Below are 17885 nucleotides of genomic sequence, written 5' to 3'. Positions count from 1 at the left end.
TCTAAGAGAAGTCATAGGGTCAGTATTGTGTTACTTGTTTCTATATGTCTCCGGAACCCAAACTCACTTGGCCAAGATCGGCTTTTATCAGATTTTTTTCATTCTTCTGTGAATAATTTGTGTCAGTACTTTGCAGTTGTGATGTATTAAACTGATAGTTCGATAATGTTTACATGTCACTGCTTACTTTCTTTGAAATTGGAATTGCATTCATATTTACAAAAAAATTAAGTATTTCACATGCCTCATATATCTACCACACCAGGTAGAATTGTTTTGTCATGGCTGGTTCCTCTAAAGTTCTAAATAATTCTGAGGAAATATTGTTTATTCCAGAGCTCTTGTATTGATTTAGGTCTTTCAATGCTCAGTCAGATTCTTCACGCTCTGTCATGTCTCCCATCACATACTCATCTGTTACTTCTTACCTTTCTATGATACTGTCTTTAACCTTGTATAAATCTTCTATATATTCCTTCCATCTCTCAGTCTCCCCTTCTTTACTTAGTACGGGCTTGTCATCTGAGATCTTAATATTCGTACCAATGCTTCACATTTCACCAAAGGCCTCTTTGATTTTCCTTCATGCATGCTTCTATAGCTTTGCATTTCTCCTCTAGCCATTCCTGCTGTGCCACTTTGCACTTTCTGTCAATCTCATTTTTTTTAGATCTATATTCCTTTTTGTCTACTTCATTTGCAGCATTTTTATATTTCTCCTTTTGTCAGTTAAATTCAGTATCTTGTGTGCTATCCATTTATTTCTACTGAGTCTTGTCTTATTCTTCGTGTGATCCTCATTTGCCTTCACTATTTCATATCTGAAAGCTACCCATCCTTCTATTTCGCTACTACTATCCCCTGTTTTGGTTACTCATTGCTTAATTCTATTTTTCAAACTCTTCAACAACCTCAGTTCTTTCAATTTATCCAGGTGTCATCTCCTTATTTTCCTACCTCTTTGCAATTTCCAAGTTTTAACTTACACTTCATAACCAATGAAATATGGTCAAAGTATACATCTGCCTCAGAAAATGTTTTACAATTTAAAATGTCATTTCAAAATCTTTTTCTTTTTCTGTCTGAAACCTTCCAGTGTCTTCAGATCTCTTCCACATATACTAACCTCTTCCATGGTTCTTAATTCAAGTACGAGCAATGATTAAATTGTACTGTGTGCAAAATTCTACCAGGTGCCTCCTCATATTATTCGTTTCTCCTCGGTCTATGTTCCATTACTATTTGTACTAAAGTGCAGAAAGAGAGGATTACAGCTTCAGTTAAAGTGCTTAGTGTGTTGTCATTATTATGCTGAAAAAACTCTCAGTTATTGTAAGATACATCTGCACCTGCAACAGCATTTTACTGCCAAACAAATTGCTGTAGGCCGTTCACTATGATAGCTTTGGGAGGTGAGGTAGTCAGCCACATTGAATGTGAGTAAACTTAATGGTGAAACTGCACCATGTGGTAAAGACTACAAATGAGGAAAAATTGCCCCCAGCACTTCATAACATTTAAAATTTTGAACTGTTTTGGAATTGAAACTTCCTGAAAGGATAAATGATTCAGGGTGAAAATTTCACTTTCCTGGTTGTACACACCATGAAATTGAAATTGCCAATTTATATTCAAAGCATGTCACATTTTTCATCATGAAAATTTGACTGGCTTTCCCCAATTCATGGTGCCATGGCATCATTTCTCATGTAATAAATTTTGTATAGTGATATGTTTCACACAATTTACAGTGTGTTACACAATCACACTAATACACCTAACTGCTGATCAGACTTCATTACTGCTAGGAGTTCCAACTTTCCCGATTATTTTAATGTGCTGTTACTCAAATGCAAACAACTGTATGATGATTATTTGGAAGGTATGTGTCCAACACATCATTTGAAGTTTGTTGTCTTCTGGAATTTAATCAGGATTGCCAATCAGTTGGAATTTTTAAACTCTCATAATTTTGGAGTGCTCCTATTATGATTGAGCTTAAATCGCAAATGAACCAAGAATTTTACTTAAAAGCATGGGTCATGCCCTGCTTTGTAGTATTTCATTACATTATAGTCTTTCATGTACATAGATGAGTTTTAAAGTGTGAATTTCATTTTTAGCTTGCGTGGGCCCCAGGTAAAGGAGTGAAGGGGAAAGAGTGGAAGGATTACTGGGAAGTTGATTTAGGAGTATCTTACATTCCTTGGGATAAGCTCACTCAAGCAGCAGATTTAGATGCTTTAGAAGAAGGTGGCATGATTGATGAAGAAACTGTGCCTGATTTTCTGAAAGGTATGTATTAATATTTTCATAATAATTGCACCATAAACTACACTACATTTGATGTGATACCTTCAGAAAGTGCTATTCTAATGGTAACATGTGACAGGTTTCTTCACTGTTTGTGTCTCAGGTCAATTTTCATACAGGGTGTACACAATTTTTTGGGGGAGGGGGGGGGGCGGAAGAGGAAGAGCAGTATTCCTTGGACAAAAACTAGAAAAATGAGTCATTATGTCTTTGTCATTCCTTAAAGAGTCCATGGGAACATAATGTTCCAAAGTCCTTCATTTTCTTAAAAGTTATTGATGATAGAGTGTTTTATATAGTTCTCAAATCAGAAATTTGTAACAGACAATAAAAATGTCCATTTGCTTCAACATATGAATTAATTTATTGGTTTATGTATCGTCACGCTACTTTGAAGAAATCCAGGACAATGTCAGATGGTTTCACAACCTTTCATGACTGCACAACCAGTTGTTTCAATTGTCTGACAGGTACTCGAAAGGATTGAGGTCAGTTGAATGTGCAGGCCATAAAACTAATCTTCTTGTAACTGTCTGTCTGTCATGGTAGATATCATCTAGAGTGTCTCAAACAATATGACCAAAATGTGCTGGAGTTCCATTACATGCAAACCATATCTTTCCTCTTATTATAGTGACAAATTGGGAAGAGGGTTCCAAATATGTTCTTGTACACCACATCTTCAAGATGTGATGGAAGAACGTTTGGATCTACCCAACAGTGAACCAGCATTTCTGCAACAAATTAATCTTAAATTGCTGCTGATGTTCAGCTTAAATTGTATCAGATATTTTCATACGTCTACAGATATATGTAATGAAAATTTGCTCTTTCACCTCTTTCAAAAGTTACCTTATCTGTAAAGAAAATGCCAGCCATTGTGGCCGAGCTGTTCTAGGTGCTTCAGCCCGGGACCGCACTGCTGCTACGGTCGCAGGTTCAAATCCTGCCTTGGGCATGGATGTGTGTGATATCCTTAGGTTAGTTAGGTTTAAGTAGTTCTAAGTCTAGGGACTGATGACCTCAGATGTTAAGTCCCATAGTGCTCAGAGCCATTTTTTTGTAAATAAAATTGAAGATACAGACTATAGATTGACAGTTCATGCAATAAACCATCAGCACAAATTGTTCTTTGGTCAGTGATCATCAATGGAAGACTCTTGACACATTGAAGATAATGTGACTACGTGAAATGCCCTCCATTCTGTCCTGTAACAAGTTTCACATGCACTGGATCTTCATAGACAGCTTGCATGATGCAGTCTTTGCATTCAGGGGTACAAGCAAATGTCGGTCTACCTTGATTCACCATTTGTGATGGTAGATATCCTGTCTCAGACGTATTGAAATAAATACCATGAAAAGTGGTATCTTTCATCTAGGAACATATTTTGATACAGGTGTGGAGCCATAAGTCTGTTGGTATGTGCATGACTGTGCGTAAATATCATAATCTGACTAATCTCAAAATGAACATACTGTGTTGGTTAAACTGAAAACTTATTACGTAACTCACAACAACTGTACACTTCATTCAAGACACAATAACCTAAAATTTATTTAAATCTCAAATGTAAACACATCATCATCTGTTTCATTTGCTATCATGAACCTGGAGCAGAGTAATGTAAACTTAAGCAGCCTGAGTTGAGGTTTTCCTCTAAACCTGTAGTGCACAAACCATGATATATCTGATTTTTACTAATTTAAAATTTTGTTTTTGTAACCGGTAGTGCTATCAGTCACATTTGTCATTGGACGAGTTGAGGATATACATCAAATTCTGTGTTAAATGTGGCAAATCAGGAGCATGCTTTAACAAAAACTACTGAGAGAGAATTTTGTCTAACTACTGTGTACATTATTTTTCTTGCCTCTTGTCATTTTCCAAACAAACAAGAAAAGGATGAAGGAAAAACATTGTTTTGAGCAGTGGATACAGTGGTGAGATCAATATGTATCATAAAGAATGAGCTCTATTCAAGATTATTCACAACTCCTGTAGTTTTTTAAAGTAAATCTAGTAGTTAATATCAGATGCTATATGTGGTTTCAGTTTCTTCAGGTAACTAAATTACTAAGTTATATTCCAGTTGCAGTTTTGTTTTATTTACACTACATAGTATTTTTATAATCTGAAGAAAGAGTTGTGTGACATTTCTGGCACACTACAGCCTCAAGGCTGTATGAAAGGTTTCTGCATTCAGTAAAAGCTAAATATTAATGTGCTATTTGCATGTGTATCACTGCGGGGGGGGGGGGGGGGGGGGGGAGGGGGGGGTGGTACCTTCATAGTCTCAGATGTTATTGAATTTAGCATATGTTAAAATTCAGGCATAAGTAAAAAACACTGTTTTTTTTTGTTTTCTCCACAAAAAAGTGCCCTGAGATACAGGCATCCAAAGATGACACTACAGACACCATTTTGAAGATGCGAATTTCGGAATTTTTTTTAAAATGCTGTATCTCTGTAACAGTTCTAGATATTTTGTTAGAGTTTTTTTTATTTGAAAAAAATTGCTTTTTGATTTCAATGGTATCCTCCATTTTTTCAAAAATGCCAATCCAGGAAAGTTAGATTTTTTTCTGTTGGTTGGTACCATGTAATACTATATTCTCCGTAAAGGAGAGCTTCTACTTTTAAGTTGGACAGGTTTTATTTTTAAAAAATCATTTTTTTTAACTTTCAAGGGTAATGTATGTCTTCACTGAAGTTGTTTCTTACTAATTTCTTTGTTACAACATTCATTTCTATTGTCTTTGTTGCAGTTATTTCTTATCACTTTCTTTGTTGCATTTATTTCTTTTCACTTTCATTGTTGCAGATATTTCTTACACTTTGTTGTAGTTTCTTGTCAGTTTCTTTGTCATGTTTGTTCATAGTAAGTTTCTGTATTGTAGTCGTTCAGTGTTAATTTGTTTACTGAAGAGGCTTTTAAGAAAGCTGAGACCTTCCAGTGGGTTCAGTGTTTTCGTGAGGAATTTGCCAGTGGACACAGTTGCAGTGTTTTGTGGAAAGGGCTGTTCAAAATGTTTTCTGATTGGGTCCATAGGAGAGTGGAGTGTGCTGACTATTTGCACATCCATAAAAGAGTGATATTTAAGAGAAACAAGAAACCAGACTTTGTTCAGGTTGGGAATAAAGTGTTCTCATTTGAAGACTGTTTCAAATTGAAGGTGTTTCCAGTGACGACTTTTGTGTTCTAAATGTCTTGACAGAATAACAACAATGATAGTATCTGAAAAGAGTGAAGCCTCCAATGGTTCATATGATGCAGATTTTGCATCAGTAGAGGAAGAATTAAATACCCTGAATCAGTCAGCTACAGAGGTAGGTGTTAATCTTGTTAAGAAACTGTGGTCAGTGAAGGCAAGTCGTAAGCTCTATGCATCAAGAAAGCACAGAGAAATGACTGAAGTGTGGATGAATACACTACAGCAAAACTGACCAAACTCTTCACAGTAGAAATTCCATCTTCAGAAGAAAATGAACCAATGCACTCTTGCACCTCTTGCCAGGAATTTTTCACAAATATCAATTCAGCTGTTGAATATTGTGCACCCTACAATGAAAAGATGCAAGTTTTAACTGTTATTCCAGAAAAATTTTCAAAAAAAAAAATTTTTTTTTTAATCACATTCCATCAGTATCAAAGTAAATGGTAGACAAATCAAGAAATGTGAGGTCTGTAAAAGGAGTCTTTGGAAGACCAGATCCCTATTATGGTATTCTGTAGCTCAAGTTCAAATAGTGCAGTCATTTTATCTGGAAGATAAATGGGACTCTTCTCGTGAGAGTGCCAACAAGGACGACATTAGAACTGTAACAGTTGAAGGTCAAAAAGTTGTGAAAGCGAAGAGGTACATGACTCACAGTATTAAAGAAACTTTTGCAATTCATAAGAGCAACTATACAACTTATCATACTGGAAGATCACAATTTTATGCACTACTACCTAAGAGGGTAGTTCCACACCCATCTAGAGATGTCTGTTTATGTGTGTACTGCGCAAATTTTGAACTTTGTGTGGTAACTTTGAAGACCTTACTTGGTTGGGTGTGTGAAGTAATTAGTAGTCTGTGACGTAAAACGAGAGACTTGTTTGTTTCAAGAATCTGACTGCCCTGGAAAAGGAGGAATGTCTTTACAGACGCTTGGCCTGGAAGACGTAGTAGATAACTCTGCAAAAATTACATATGCGACATTGAAGGAAAATAAAGGACAGTTTCATTGATGAACCTGGTAAATGGTCAGTGAAAGTAGTAACACACCAGCATCTGAAGAAATTGCAACAACAGCACATTGCAGAAGTGAAAGGGTGTGTACAGGCTGAAGAACTATGTTTAGTGCTTCACTGTGATTTTGCTGAGAACTGGTCTGTAATTCTCCCAAAAGAAGTACAAAGGGTATCATTGAAGTAATGACCAGGTTTCAATTTTTACATATTTTCAAAACAAGACCACAAGTGTTGCAGTTATGAGTGATGGCACAGAACATGACTCAGCCCAAGCTTTGCAAGCAATGCGCAAAATTCTTCAACTGCAAACAGGGGCAGAGCAGATCATTATTATTTCTAATTGTGCTCCTAGTAATTTTAAAACTCATTACCAGCTGTTTGAATTGAGTAAGTAGTTTGCAGAAACTGACTGGGTATACAGTGCTACTGGTCACAGGAAGGGGTCATGTTATGGTGTAGTGTACTGAAGCACCATACTACAAAACATAATCTTTGCAGACCAAATACAGCTGTGATTCAGAATGCTGAGGATTTTATGAGAGTCGTTTAATCTTACACATCCACAGCCCTCATTCTTTTGTCCAAAGAGGATATTGAAGAATTGCATGAGCAGAAAAAAGAAGAATAGTCCAAACAAACTAATCCTGTAAAAGAAAGCCAAAATACACATTTTTGGACTTGAAGTGATGGGCAAATTCATATTGCACACACTTGAAAGAGCAAAATAGAAGAAATTTCATTCATTTTACCAACACCACAGAAACAGTAAGGTAATATTCAGATTCACAATCTTTGAAGGGGGATGTTTGTGGCATGTGTGTATGACTGTGAGTTGTGGATTGCAGAGATTATGGACACCAGTTATGAGTTAAACGAAATTATAGTGAACTTTATGCTACCATTTGGACTAGCTGCTGGATATAGGTTTCCAGCTGAAGGACAGCAACAACTCCATCAGTGCTCACTTCCTGTTCACAATGTTTTGAAGTTCGTAAGTGCTCCAGTTCCTATTGGTTCAACAGGAAGGCATCACTTTATACCAAAGAAAGATACTGCCCCCGTCGGGCGGACCATTCTCTGGGTACTGGTCTTTCAATTTGACGCCACTCGGGCGACCTACAGTCGATGAGGATGATAGGATGATGATGATGAGAATAGCACAACACCCAGTTCCTGGGTGGAGAAAATCCCCAACCCAGCCAGGAGTTGAACCTGGGCCCAGAGGATTGACAGTCCGTCACGCTGATCATTCAGTTACTGGGGACGGACAAGGAGATACTGAAGCAGTGGAACACAGAGTGCACAGAAGTTGTATAAATTGAAACCTTTAAGTCTTTGGACCTTTCACATACATTTTGGAACTATTTAAAATTCTTGAAAAATGAGACTTTTTCTCATCTTTCAAAACTAAAATTATGTTAAATAAGGCTATGTTTTGATTTTTATGAGCCTGTTATGTGATAATGTGGTACTAAAACAGGTTTTATGTATGGCAAAAATTTCAATTGTTCATAAAAGCTGTTCAGCCTAAAAGTGGAAGCTCTCCTTTTGAGGGTATGTAGATCTATATGGCACTAACCAACAGAAAAAAATCAAAATTTTATGGATTGGCATTTTGAAAAAAAAAAAAAAAATTCTTTTCATAAATTATGAAAAAAGTTCAGAATGCTATAGTAAAAGAACTTTGGCAGGTAAGTCCACATGGAGGATTTATTTGTAATCATAAAGCAATTATGTTTCAACTGTTCCAGAGAGACAGCATTTTAAGATTTTTTCCAAAATCCACATCTTCAAAATGGTATGCGCAGTGTCATCGTTGGCGGGCTGTATCTCGTAGCAGAAATATTTTTGCAGAAAACACGTGTTCCTTACTTTGTCCTTCATTTTAACATATGCTAAATTCAATAACATCCGAGACTATGAAGGTAAGATTTTTTCCTAGCCTGCCTGAATTGATACGGACTATGCCTGTTAGATTGTTCAGGCTCATAGGACCTTTCTTTCAAGGCAAGAGGTTTATTGTTATAGCCTGTTAACAACATTATGCTGCTACTTTGCAAACTTTTCTTGTGCTCATGTAAGTACAATTTCTTATTAAAGTTAGCAAATTTCTTCAGTAAGGTAATGTAGTCCATTTTAGTTGAAGAATTTCATTGGCTATTTCGGAAAACTTTCTTCATAATGTGAGCTATCTGGACAAAATAATAATAATAATAATAAGAGCAAAATTTTGAGTTGTTATTCCAGAGGAAAACAAAATTAAGTTAAACTTAGTGTGAGACATAATGTTTTTGTACTCAAACCCCTATTACGTTTTAAAAGTGTATGCTATGCTTAATAATTTAATAATTGCTACCAGTTTTTGTATCATAACTCGGAAAATATTGACACTATAAGTAACTCTTCAGAAAATATGCAAAGTTATCTCATTGGGTAAACATTTTAAATCGCATAAATGAGGCTCTACATCCTATGAAGACTTTTCTAATTGTATCATTACCTTTTGCTTTAGTTATGTCTTATAACTTGATGTCTGCTTGTGTCTGTATATGTGTGGATGGATATGTGTGTGTGTGTGTGTGTGTGTGTGTGTGTGTGTGCGCGAGTGTATACCCGTCCTTTTTTCCCCCTAAGGTAAGTCTTTCCGCTCCCGGGATTGGAATGACTCCTTACCCTCTCCCTTAAAACCCACTTCCTTTCGTCTTTCCCTCTCCTTCCCTCTTTCCTGATGAGGCAACAGTTTGTTGCGAAAGCTTGAATTTTGTGTGTATGTATGTGTCTGTTTGTGTTCCTATCGACCTGCCAGCGCTTTCGTATGGTAAGTCACATCATCTTTGTTTTTAAATATATTTTTTCCGTGTGGAATGTTTCCCTATATTCATCTTTGTTTTTAAATATATTTTTCCCGTGTGGAATGTTTCCCTATATATATATATATATATATATATATATATATATATATATATATATATATATATATATAGAGGAAAACATTCCACACGGGAAAAATATATTTAAAAACAAAGATGATGTGACTTACCATATATATATATATATATATATATATATATATATATATATATATATATATATATATATATATATATATATAACAAAGATGAGGTGACTTACCGAACGAAAGCGCTGGCAGGTCGATAGACACACAAACATACACACAAAATTCAAGCTTTCGCAACAAACTGTTGCCTCATCAGGAAAGAGGGAAGGTGAGGGGAAGACGAAAGGAAGTGGGTTTTAAGGGAGAGGAGGGTAAGGAGTCATTCCAATCCCGGGAGCGGAAAGACTTACCTTAGGGGGAAAAAAAGGACAGGTATACACTCGCACACACGCACATATCCATCCACCCATACAGACACAAGCAGACATATTTAAAGACGATGATGTGACTTACCAAATGAAAGTGCTGGCAGGTCGACAGACACACAAACAAACACAAACATACACACAGAATAACCATATATATATATATATATATATATATATATATATATATATATATATATATATATATAATTATTTTTTTAATGGTGCCAGGAAACGACAACTATGGTAGCACATAGCAAGCAGCAAATGCCTGAGGACGACAACTAGGGAAGCTGTTGACATAGCGTGTAGAGGGAATGGGAACTTTACTGCAAACACAAAATCCTGTACATCATCTAAACCTTTGTCCCATTCTCACACAAATTTTATTCAGCACATATGGTGTTTAATTAATTTCTACGACGAAATCCTCATTTCACTAAATTTTTTACTCTAACATTTTTGTATTTTATCTTAATACTTCTTGGTGCAAATTCATCCTTTGATGACTAAAATGTAGATCCTAATCTACATCAGAGATTTTAAAATTGGCTCCACCCTGTAGAAAACTGTCACCTCTGGTTTTCGTGGTACTGTAAAAGTTTCTTGTGGTCAAACAGAAATTTCTGCCTAACGACCCCTTAACTTATTCCATATGAAGACACAATAAAGATAATTAAAAAAGTAACAGTTGTTTCTTTGCATCAACACTTGCCTTATTATTGTTATGGACAGCCGGCCGGTGTGGTCGTGCGGTTAAAGGCGCTTCAGTCTGGAACCGCGTGACTGCTCCGGTTGCAGGTTCGAATCCTGCCTCGGGCATGGATGTGTGTGATGTCCTTAGGTTAGTTAGGTTTAAGTAGTTCTAAGTTCTAGGGGACTGATGACCACAGATGTTAAGTCCCATAGTGCTCAGAGCCGTTTGAACCATTTTTTGTTATGGACAATGATCAATATATTATAAAACAGTCAGAGGTTTTGTCTTAATACGGTAATAAACTTTGTATTTGCTTAGAGGTAAGAGGCAGAATGCTCAGAACTAATGTGTTGCCCACAATCTGTTATTCTGCAGGTTTTATCCAAAAATAATGGCATTGTTAACTATACAATGAAAATAAATTTGTAGCTCAGACTCAGCAACAGCAGCCGCCGCCACCACCGCCGCCACCGCCACCTCCCCCGCCACCTGGACCACAGCAGCAGCAAGAACAGCAGACCACCGCATCAGACCCAGCAGTATCTTCAGCTCTGTCTCCAGCTCCAACCCCAGCTCCAGCCCCAGCCCCAGCTCCAGCAGCTTATATTCCGCTACCAGATGGAATTCCTGTACCAAGCACAGCTGCCCAAAATGTTGACACCTCCCAGCCACCTCCACTGCGAACTGCTGATATAACTGGTGTAACAGCTCCAGCTGGAGTTCCTGGGCTGCCTGCACAAATTCCTACTGCTGTTCCTCCACCCTCTGGACCTCCAGTGCCCATTGTAACACCATTTGGGATTCCTAATGTGCCTCGTAAGTCGTCTTTTTGTCATATCGATGTCACTGATAAAAATCGTATTCGCATTTTTGCAGATTCTTTTGTAATCGATTATTAATGAATAGTCATTTAAGTGAAAAATGCTTTTTGATGTGTGTAAAAAGTACTGAGGAATATTTCACAGTAAGTTATCTTGAGAATAAAGTGGAAAATTCCAAGTGTTTTAGAGTTAAAACTGTCATTTCAACATCTGATTGATGTTAGTAGCAATTCGACTTTAATGTCCCTTAAAATGAATCCCCTTATAAGCATTAATTGGGTACACAGTAAGGATAATAAGGCAATCTAATCGGTGATGTTCAGTTTACCTACTGATTTCTCTTTGATTTTGATATTTCCAAAGCCAAATTTTTGCAATGTTTACTTAAAGAATTTTTTCCCCCTTCAGCTAACTGATGATGAGATAGATATGAAGATCAGCTGTACTGATGGTTTGATGTAATATTTTGTATTTCTTCAGAAATTGTTTAGAGAAAAATCATCCTCCATTATTCATACTTTACGTTACTGCTGTTAATGACTGTTGACCGAGGCAAGTTTAGATATTTTAGCCCGTCTGTTTATTGAGTGTTAACGGGTATTGGTAACAAAAAACCTGTTTGCACTGTGTTCTCAATATAGTTGTGGTGCACAAAAATAATTGGTAATAAATTGTATAATTTTTTGAATGACAGAAATTGAATAATAATATGTTTAAAGACTGATAAGAGAGAATAAACCAAGATAAATCAACCTAATGGCAGAAATGTGAGTGAATTAACATAGCATTATGTTTTGCTTATGGATCTGTTGAAAATTTCCTATTGCATTTAATTAATTATATGCTATGAATACCTGTGGGGGATGTACTTTTCATGTGAACTTAGATTATTCTGCTAGTTGTTTTGTAAGATTATAATGTTCACTTTTTGTAGCAGTTCTAATGTGTGATGTTTCCTCTCACAATTCAGCACCCATTAGCATGACAATGGGACATGGTATTATGCCTAGTGTGCCAATTGGAGTACCACCACCAGGTATGCAGAGTTTGCTGATGCCTGGGAATCAGATGGTCCACCACCAGCAGATGATGGGTGGGGTACCTCAACCAGTGAACTCCCCATTTACTTCAAGTGAGTGAAACAGATGTACAAAGAGGCATATAGTGCTGTCATATTGTTAGTTTGTATCATTGTAAAATTTAGAATCATAATTTGTGAGTGCTGTATACGTACGACATTCAGAAAATAATAGTGACATCTACAAATTTTAGGAATGGGAATTCTCGTCCAACTCTTGATGTAAACAATGACAATCTGTAGTTTGATAAATTTGTGGACAGTTTTTGTATGTCTCCTCATGTTGGCATTGATGTATGTGGTTTTCTGGTGATTTAACATCAGTCATTGGTTTGAATACCATCTGAAATTTTGTTTTCCTTGCCTGTAAATTTCTAATAAAAAATAGCAGTGCAGTTTTCTAATATTCAGCAGAATATGGTGAAATTGTTCCAGAATTTGTTGAGAAATTTGTGCTGTGACATGTTTTTCAGGTTTTCTTAGTGTCTGATAGAGTTCTATTTTTAGAACTGACTGGTCACTATCTGCATTTATTGTTGTAGTGATAGTATTGGTGTAATAAGTGTATTGTGTCATAGATAAATGACTAGAGGAGGCAGTTACTTCAGTTAATATGTGTCTTTATCAATTTCACTGGTGGCAAAAGTGTTAAAAGATGTCACAGTTGGAAGCTGCATAAATGAAATATCTATAATGTGTACATTTGGCAATTTTTATTATCACATGCCCAAACTATGCGCTCTTTATATGGATACACGTTTTCATCCATAGAGTTCTGACCTTCAGGAAGTAAAGACACCTTAAGGATTCATCACACCTGTGAAAGTGTTTTGTGTGTTAGAGAAAATGTATTTGTTATGAACAAGTTACACATGGAAAGAACCTTTGTAAGCAGTTATGCTTATACAACCAAAGATCATGTCTTGTTGTCACGCATCTTCGTTATGTAGACAATAATCATGATAAAAATTGCAGAAAGGAACAAATTACTGTGTTAATCATAAACTCAGATGAATCAAGGTAAATCATGTCTATGCATCTTGAATGTGTAGCTACTTCATTGATCGTTAAGTACTCTTCTCACTTTTTTGCTGCTTTACTTTTATGCCGCATTTGACTGAAGATACGAGATGGGCACTAGGACAGTACCATTATCTGATTGAATAGAGATATGGTGGAAAAAGATGAATTGTGTGTTGTACTGAGTTGAAGTGTTTAGCCAGAAGGGAACTTGCAATGGAAGAAAACCCAGTAAACACATAAAATAGGAGTAACACAACTAAGCACAGATACATTAAAGTGGAAATTGTCCCATAGGTAATGTATGTGCATAAGCATTTTAAAAAGTAACAAATAATATCTTTTCTACGTAACATGCAACTCCACACCAAGCCATAAAGGCTGCTCCAGAAAATATTAGGCATTGTACTGCAAAAGTTTCAACATTTTCATTTGAATGCTGCTGATTGAAGATAAAACAAAAGAGAATAAATATTTTTTTAAATCCTTATAGCAACAGCGTTTGGTGCTTCTACAAAACCTTTAACACTTTTTTTTTTCTTTTTCTTACATGGTTTTCTGAATTCAGGTTCTTCTCAACATTATTCGTCTTTTTGCATCTTTTTAGATTATTTAAAGATCTGTAGAACACTGCTTATGAACCAGTAGCATATAGCCCCTGATTAGCATATTAGAGAGCCTTTTCATGGTGATTCAAAGCTGTGCAACTCATAATCGACATTTGACAATGCTACAGATAGAACTGACAAGGTGCTTAAGTATAAGTAGGACCAAAAAGTGTTGATTTACGCTTACAGAAAGACTCTGTGTGGTCAAAATACATTACCAGTTTTGTCTCTGGACTGTATAGTACATACACTATAATCGCTCACTAGCATAACCAAATGAGAACTTCCACCATCTGTGGGGCGAGGAGCAGCGTGGAGAAGCTCCACCTATTGCTCACCTGGTAGAGCCCCGCAAGCTGGCGGCTCGTATGTACTTGGCAGTGTGCAAGTGAGAGTGTGAATACACTTCGCATACATTGGTGGAAGTTGCTGAAGATAGACAATAATGACAATTGCGTGAGCACATGTACACCAGCTGCAGGGCGGTCACAGTGCATGAGGGCTTGTCCGCAGTCATGGGAATTTCACATGCCTCCACCCACTTACGCATAGGTTGTGATTTTGTAGTGTGCACATGCTCAGTGCACTTCGCTTAGCACCAGACTATGGCAAAACTTATGCGAATACTGGAAAGAGGATATAAATTACTCTTTGTTATTTGTGAATAACAAATGTTATTCAAAACATTATTCACTTACACAAATGAAAACACTTATTCGTATTAGTGAACAAAAAGTGTTAAGAATAATAGATAAAGTTGAAATCCAACTGCATTTATTGCTTCACTTCTTTATCATTTATTAAATGAGTGTACTTCTCATTTCTTTTAAATTAGTGGTCATAAAAACTCTTACTTTGAAACACCTCATCAGAAACTTTGATTGACAGAGATTTACTGTTGTGACAATAAAGTAATACATTCTACACATGCAATGCACTTTGGAATTCATCTTTAATCATGACTTCATTGCGTGACTTTCAGCTCACGAGCTTCTTCAGCAAACATTGAGAAATCATCGATCCCGCGGTAGTTTTCATTGAATAATTTGGTATGATGCCACTTTAACTTTGCTGCTCAACTCACATTCCAAACAAAAACTTCTTTTTACATCATAATGTCACTCAGAACTCGTGACCCAATTTCTTTGACATTTCTTTGGCTATTATATGCTGGAAGTTTGTTGTAATCCTCCATTGGTCATAAATGCCAACAGAGGCGAACTACAACTATTTTGAATCACATGTAAGACTTTACTTCAAGAATTTTGTTTGGTATAGAATGGCAAAAATGTTTTTTAATTGTATCTTGACACTTTCACAGTACACAAGTTGCAAGTGCAATATTACGAACTCTTTTATATACATGAACTCAGAGTCTCTTCTGAAATTTTTGAATCTCAGAGCTCTGTGTAATTGCATAAACAGATGTTGAATCAAAAAAAACTATTCCGTATTCTAACAGCAAACTTACTCAGAGTTAATCCTAAAAGACTTTGGGTGACTTTGAACTTCCAAGGGCTTTCCATAACATTTTAGGAGACATTTATTAAACGTCTGACGATGTTAATCATTAGGAACCACTGTGCCCTTGCTTGGTTCACCCATTTTGTAGCATTACAACCATGATTTGCGTAATTATACTAAGGAGACACGCTTATCTGATATTGTTAGCAATCCAAGAAAGGTTCTGAAGATGGAGAGTTATTGTTGGCTGCTTGTGTAGAGTACTTGCACCATGTGAGCAGTGGGAGGGGGAAACGTATTGGCAGATGCAGAGATAGCTGAAGGGTTCTGAGCCAGTAGTGCAAGGGCTGTAAAGCGCTTGCCAAGCTGTCTACAGCAGCCAATAAAAAAGTGACGTGCATTGTAGTCTGTGTACTGGGCAACTATAGTTTCCTGGCTGTGGCAGTCACTAGCACACATCAGACTGCACAGTAGCCACATGGCTCTGTACAGGTGGTTGTGACCAGGGTGTCTAGTGCAGAACACATGTGGGGAATTTCCAGTTCCGGAGGATGTTCAATGTGTCTTCAAATTTGTAGCCATCTCTCTGGCACATAATTTTATAAAACACAGCACACACGTATTATGGAAGCTACAAATTCTTTTCGAACATCCATTGGGCAATGGAAAATTCTGCATTCTCCATTTATTTGCCAGAGTGCCAAAAGTTCATTCTGTAAAATACTTAGTCTGAGGTAGTTGGTATGTAAAGGTTCTTTTATTGTTTGTTAAACTCCTTCCTCCATAAGGATGCATTCAGTTTTCAGATAACCCAAATGCCTCATCTCCGAAAACAGTCTCAAGTCCTTCCACAGTTGCAGAAAAACTTGGTGTTGGTGAGTCCACATCTTCATCATCATCATCCTCGTCACCACCAATTTCAGTTTTTACACCAATATCAGCAACAAACAGCTCACTCATGTCCATAGTGGGTATAGAAGTAAGGACATTATCATCACACAAAATAAAATCTTCGAATGTCACAGTCTCAGGAACATGTATAACATTCCAATCTTCTTCATGGATATCGTCCTCCACAAATGATGTTGCACCACAGCCAGAATTTGCAAAGCAGTTTATGGCAGTCTGCTGTGTGACTGCATTCCAGGGGGCAACAAACATATGCATGGCCTGTAAAATATTCAATTTCGTAACTTGCTTCCTCTGCAAGAATGAAATTGATTTCTGCACTAGAGCCATTCTATATTTAGCTTTAGCTGAATGGATTATGCCTAAGTCCAGTGGTTGCAAGTGACTTGTGCAGTTAGTAGGAAGGTACACAACATTTATATTTCTTAAAAAATCGGGTATCTTTGGGATGAGCAGGGCATCTATGTAGGATAAGTACAATCTTTCTTCCTGCTGCACCCATCTTTGAGTCCAAGATCCTCAGAAACCTTATAAAAATATCTCTCGTCATCCAGGAATTTTTGTTAAACTCATATTTGCATGGAAGTGTCTTTATGTTCTTAAAACACCTCGGAGTTTTAAATTTACCAATAATTAAAGGTGGCAACTTTTCACTTCCATCATTGTTCGCTCACAATAATGCTGTCATTCTCTCTTTACTTTTTTGTCCTCCATGACATTTTTCACCCTTAATTGAAAGTGTTTTAGATGGAAGGAGGTTATAAAATACACCAGTCTCATCAGCATTAAAAATATTTTTGGAATCATACCGTTGAATCAGATGTGGCAAAGTATAACTTTTCCAGTGCTCCACACTTTCATTGTCCACAGACGCACTTTCTCCACTTAAATTTTGGGTTGAGAGATTGTCATGTTTTTTTTAAAAACGATAGATGCACTGAAGTTCTCATGTCCCATCCTCAGTGCAATTTCTCGCCTTCTCACGCAACACATTGGCACCTATGGGAATATTTGCGGCTCTTATTCCCTGAAACCAGTCTAAAAGAGCAGTTTCTACGGCTTTGAAAGACGACTCACAAATATTCTTCCTTTTTGATGAACATGAACCGTGTGCTTCTAAATTTAATAAAGCCTCCTTATTTTTTATTATTCTGCACTAAGATGATGGCGGCAAATCGTACTTCTTTGCAACATCGCATAATTTCATACAGGTATTGTGATTCTCTTCAAAATCCCGAATAATTGTTAGCTTCTGCTGTATTGTCAGTTTTCTTCGTTTGCTGGCCATATTACATGTACAAAAACACTATTGTAAGTAGACTACACAACTACCGTATACACTTAATGCTTTCACTTTATAGCGTCAGACACGTCAGCTGGAGCGCAGTAGCGCTGAAGAATTGTGTTTTCAAA

At 36.7% G+C, this 17885-nt stretch overlaps 1 protein-coding gene across 1 annotated transcript in view; it reads left to right on the top strand.

Annotated features, from left to right (window-relative positions):
- Positions 1-17885, top strand: part of LOC124723061 — a 193739-nt gene that overhangs the window by 115895 nt on the left and 59959 nt on the right. Inside the window, exons 12-14 of the mRNA XM_047248239.1 lie at positions 2124-2295; positions 11002-11388; positions 12364-12525. Of these exons, the coding sequence (XP_047104195.1) occupies positions 2124-2295; positions 11002-11388; positions 12364-12525 (721 nt within the window). The remainder of the gene's footprint in view (positions 1-2123; positions 2296-11001; positions 11389-12363; positions 12526-17885) is intronic.

The sequence above is a fragment of the Schistocerca piceifrons genome, chromosome X (genome assembly GCF_021461385.2).
Source record: "Schistocerca piceifrons isolate TAMUIC-IGC-003096 chromosome X, iqSchPice1.1, whole genome shotgun sequence".
Taxonomy (NCBI): domain Eukaryota; kingdom Metazoa; phylum Arthropoda; class Insecta; order Orthoptera; family Acrididae; genus Schistocerca; species Schistocerca piceifrons.
Note: the sequence above shows the minus strand (reverse complement) of the source record. Positions and strands in the feature narration are given on the sequence as shown.